Source organism: Teleopsis dalmanni, chromosome 1 (assembly GCF_002237135.1).
Source record: "Teleopsis dalmanni isolate 2A chromosome 1, ASM223713v2, whole genome shotgun sequence".
NCBI lineage: Eukaryota > Metazoa > Arthropoda > Insecta > Diptera > Diopsidae > Teleopsis > Teleopsis dalmanni.
The window spans coordinates 122,427,236-122,430,711 of record NC_051846.1 but is presented as its reverse complement, the minus strand read 5'-3'; the positions used below and the strand labels follow the sequence as shown (position 1 = coordinate 122,430,711).

Sequence of the window (3,476 nt, the reverse complement as noted above, 5' to 3'; positions counted from 1 at the left end):
AAAACAAAAAATTAACATAAGTGACCCAAATTACATTGCTGCTTTCGAGCAAATAAGGTACCCAAACTTATAAAACGCAAATAAACCCCTATCCCCCCTGCGGTTAGAATATTCCCGCGGTAAGGCATGCCTGTCGTACGAGGCGACTAAAATCCAGCCAGGCGTCGGAGGGTGTGACTTAAAAGGCCACAAAAACACTGAGAAGCTCCTGAGCTGTGCCGAGTAGACGCCGGCTCTTAGTAAGCATCCCCCATCCCGGGATGGCAACGTGGGATATCCAAGTGCACAGAGAGTGATTTAACAGCTGTGCACCATCGAGGGATACAAGCGAATGCACTGTCCTAAGAGAAGGCAGCTGCACCAACGGTGGATTTCTTTCATATTCAACAACTATACATGCTCATGATAAACATGAAAGATGAACAATGTGCCAAACTTATTGTAATTTAAATCAGATTATGGCACGATTTATGAATATATGAACGAATATATGAATACAGGGTACAAACACCCATCAAGATCGAGTCCAGTAAGATTTTGATTATGGCATACTGGAAGAACAATAAGGTTATGAAGATTTCAGGGCTGACGGATGTGGTATTCTGTTACCTTAGTATATGAGAGTGACATCTCATAGAAATGGCTTTCAGGCTAATGCCACATCTTCCTCCGTCCTATTAAAACTTGGCAAGTCTCCAAGTACGTTCGATGGTTCGTCACCGTTAAGTTGGTGGTATAGGTTCAGTTGAGAGTACTCCTGATCTGCGCCAGATCCTGGCTCTGAACACAATCTCCCATAAGGAATTGTGTCAACCCTCGCATGGCCTCCCTGCTTTGCATAGATAACCATGGGGATCGATACAAGCAACTGTACAATCGAACATCGATAGCGGCAAGGAGTTGGGACCCAAATAAAAATGAATAAACAACACAAAATTAAAAAACAAACAGAGAACACGCCAACACATAATGACAAAGGGATGTCCGCAGTGAACATGGACATACCTGAAGTGCCAGAAAACATAAATGATGTACCACCCTCGCATAGGAGCGAATACATAATACAAAGGAAGAGGCAGAAGCGTTGGAGCAATGCAAAGCCGTTCTTAATAAAATGAAAAACACTGTACTTAGACAGAGGAATGTTGCGAATGACATAAAAGAATCAGTTGCTGCATTAGATGAGCTTTTCGACGACATAAGTTATTACCGGCTATGTTGGCTAAAAGCTGAAGCAGAGAAAATATGTAGTGTACACCAATCAAGACTACAAAAAAATAGCAGTATAGTAGACACTCCGACCGCACAACGGCAAAAGCGAGCCGCGACTAGCCCAGTGGTGTAAGCCAATGGAAAGAAACACTGCGAAAAGCCAACATATAAGTGGCAAATCGCTACTAGAAGGAGGGCAATAAACGCCCAAGAAAACAATAAAAAGTCGGACAATGTAGAAATTCCGCCAAAGAAGGGAGCGGAAGGAAAAAATTCAAGGATTAAGCGCAGAGAGCCTAAAGATAAACCTGAAGTGGTACTCATAAAGCCAGTAGAAGGCAGAAGATACGCAGATATTCTTAAGTCGTTAAAGAACAACGTAAAATTAGAGAAAACGGAAATTGCGATCCACTCCATTCGCAAGACTACTGCTCTGGCAGTGTTGCTTGAAGTCGCAAAAAGCGGAAAGAAAGCGGAGTTTTGCGAATCCATAAAAGAAACACTGAAAGAAATAGCGACGGTAAAAGATCTAAGACCGCAAGCAACGATTGAGATCCGCGACTTGGATTGTCTAACCGATAAAGAAGAGGTCATCACCGCTATACGTTCAGCAACCCAAAATCCAACAGCTGAGATGAAGGTACACGTCACTAAAGGGAATAGTAGAGAACAATGCCGCGCTTTCGTGAAAATGGCAATTACTGACGTAAAGAGCATATTGGTAAAATCCCGCATAAAAATAGGCTGGACAATTTGTCGCGTAAAGTTACGAGCCGACGTGAAACGATGTTTCAAATGTTTTGGGGTTGGCCACGTACAGGCAAATTGCACTGGTCCGGACAGAAAAGGACAAGGATTGTGCATACGTTGCGGGGAGAAAGGGCATGAGTTCAAAGAATGCACAAAACCACCGAAATGCTGTCTATGCCTAAATGAAAGGCTCACAGCAATAAATCACATTCCTGGATCAACTACATGCTCGGCACACAAGAAAATAGGATATTAAAGAAAGTACTTCAAGCAAATATACACAGAAGTAAAGTAGCTGACGCTCTCCTAGCGCAAATAGTTATAGATCGGAGAATCGATTTAATGCTTATAAGCGAGCAGTACAGAAAAAAGCAAAGCGGAACCTGGATAGAAGACAACACAACAACTGCTGCAATCAGGGTACCAACAGGCAATGAAACACAAGTCACTAATAGCGGTAAAGGAAACGGATATGTTTACGCAAAATGTAACGGAGTGACGGTAATGAGCTGCTATTCAACACCCAGCGATGATATGCAAACATTTCTAAATAAGTTAGAAGCAATTGAGGATAAAATTTTACAGCTCGACGGTTCTTTCATCGTAGGTGGCGACTTTAATTCCAGGGCAATAGAATGGGGAATGGGAACTACAAACTCAAGGGGAAGACGAGTGTTAGAAATGGCTGCCAGGCTAGATTTTATAGTCGCAAGTACGGGTACGACCCCAACTTTCAGAAGAGAAGAATGTCAAGGCACTATACCAGATATCACACCTACATCGGAAAGAATAGCTAGTAAGCTTAACCAATGGAGAGTCTTAGAAAACTACACTGGAAGTGATCACCAATATCTGTCGTATTGTATACAGACCGAGACAATTTCGGGTAATGATCGAAGCACAAGAGGAACCCACAAATGGAAGGTGGCGAAACTAAAAACAAGAAGCCTATTAGAAGCAATTGATGTCGGACTCCCTACGCATATAGCAAATGCCGAAGAAGTGGTGAGACACACAATGACAAGAATTGCACAGGCATGTGCGATATCAATGCCAAAAACTACTCAAAAGAAAGGTAAAAAGGGCGCTTACTGGTGGACAGAAGAAATAAGTCTACTGCGAAAAGCATGTCTACTCACACGAAGACACTACACGAGAGCTAGACGAAATGGAACCAGTGAGGCAGAAGGTCGAGAATATACCCAAGCCTACAAAAAGCGATTAACACAAGTAAACGAAGAAAATGGGAGGAACTTCGAAATGACATAAATCATAATCCATGGGGCCTTGGATACAAAATAGTCATGAAGAAATTAGGAGTAAAATCAGCAGTAAGTGATTTAGAAGAAAGGAAAATGAACGAAATTGTTAATACCCTGTTCCCAAACCACGATATAAGGAGTGACGAAAATGTTGCAAAAGTCCAACTGGAAAATATTGAAAACTTCACGGAGAGAGAACTAACGATCGCCGCTAAAGAGCTACAAAATAATAAAACACCTGGACCGGATGGG

At 42.2% G+C, this 3,476-nt stretch overlaps 2 protein-coding genes across 2 annotated transcripts; both read left to right on the top strand.

The window, feature by feature from the left end:
• Positions 1-1,114: 1,114 nt before the first annotated feature.
• On the top strand, positions 1,115-2,218 carry LOC119665857. The gene is made up of 2 exons (XM_038075110.1): positions 1,115-1,341; positions 1,405-2,218. Exons 1-2 carry the CDS (start codon positions 1,115-1,117, stop codon positions 2,216-2,218), a joined length of 1,041 nt encoding a protein of 346 aa, XP_037931038.1.
• An 86-nt stretch (positions 2,219-2,304) lies between these two features.
• LOC119665856 lies at positions 2,305-3,231 on the top strand. The gene has a single exon (XM_038075109.1). The coding sequence runs from the start codon at positions 2,305-2,307 to the stop codon at positions 3,229-3,231; it is 927 nt and encodes a 308-aa protein (XP_037931037.1).
• Positions 3,232-3,476: the final 245 nt, after the last annotated feature.

Bases quoted from the DNA above. Each gene is read 5' to 3' on its own strand.
- LOC119665856 (XM_038075109.1), top strand. From the start codon at position 2,305: ATGCTTATAAGCGAGCAGTACAGAAAAAAGCAAAGCGGAACCTGGATA.
- LOC119665857 (XM_038075110.1), top strand. From the start codon at position 1,115: ATGAAAAACACTGTACTTAGACAGAGGAATGTTGCGAATGACATAAAA. The intron at 1,342-1,404 runs GTAAGCCAATGG...CGCTACTAGAAG, and splicing joins GCCGCGACTAGCCCAGTGGT to GAGGGCAATAAACGCCCAAG.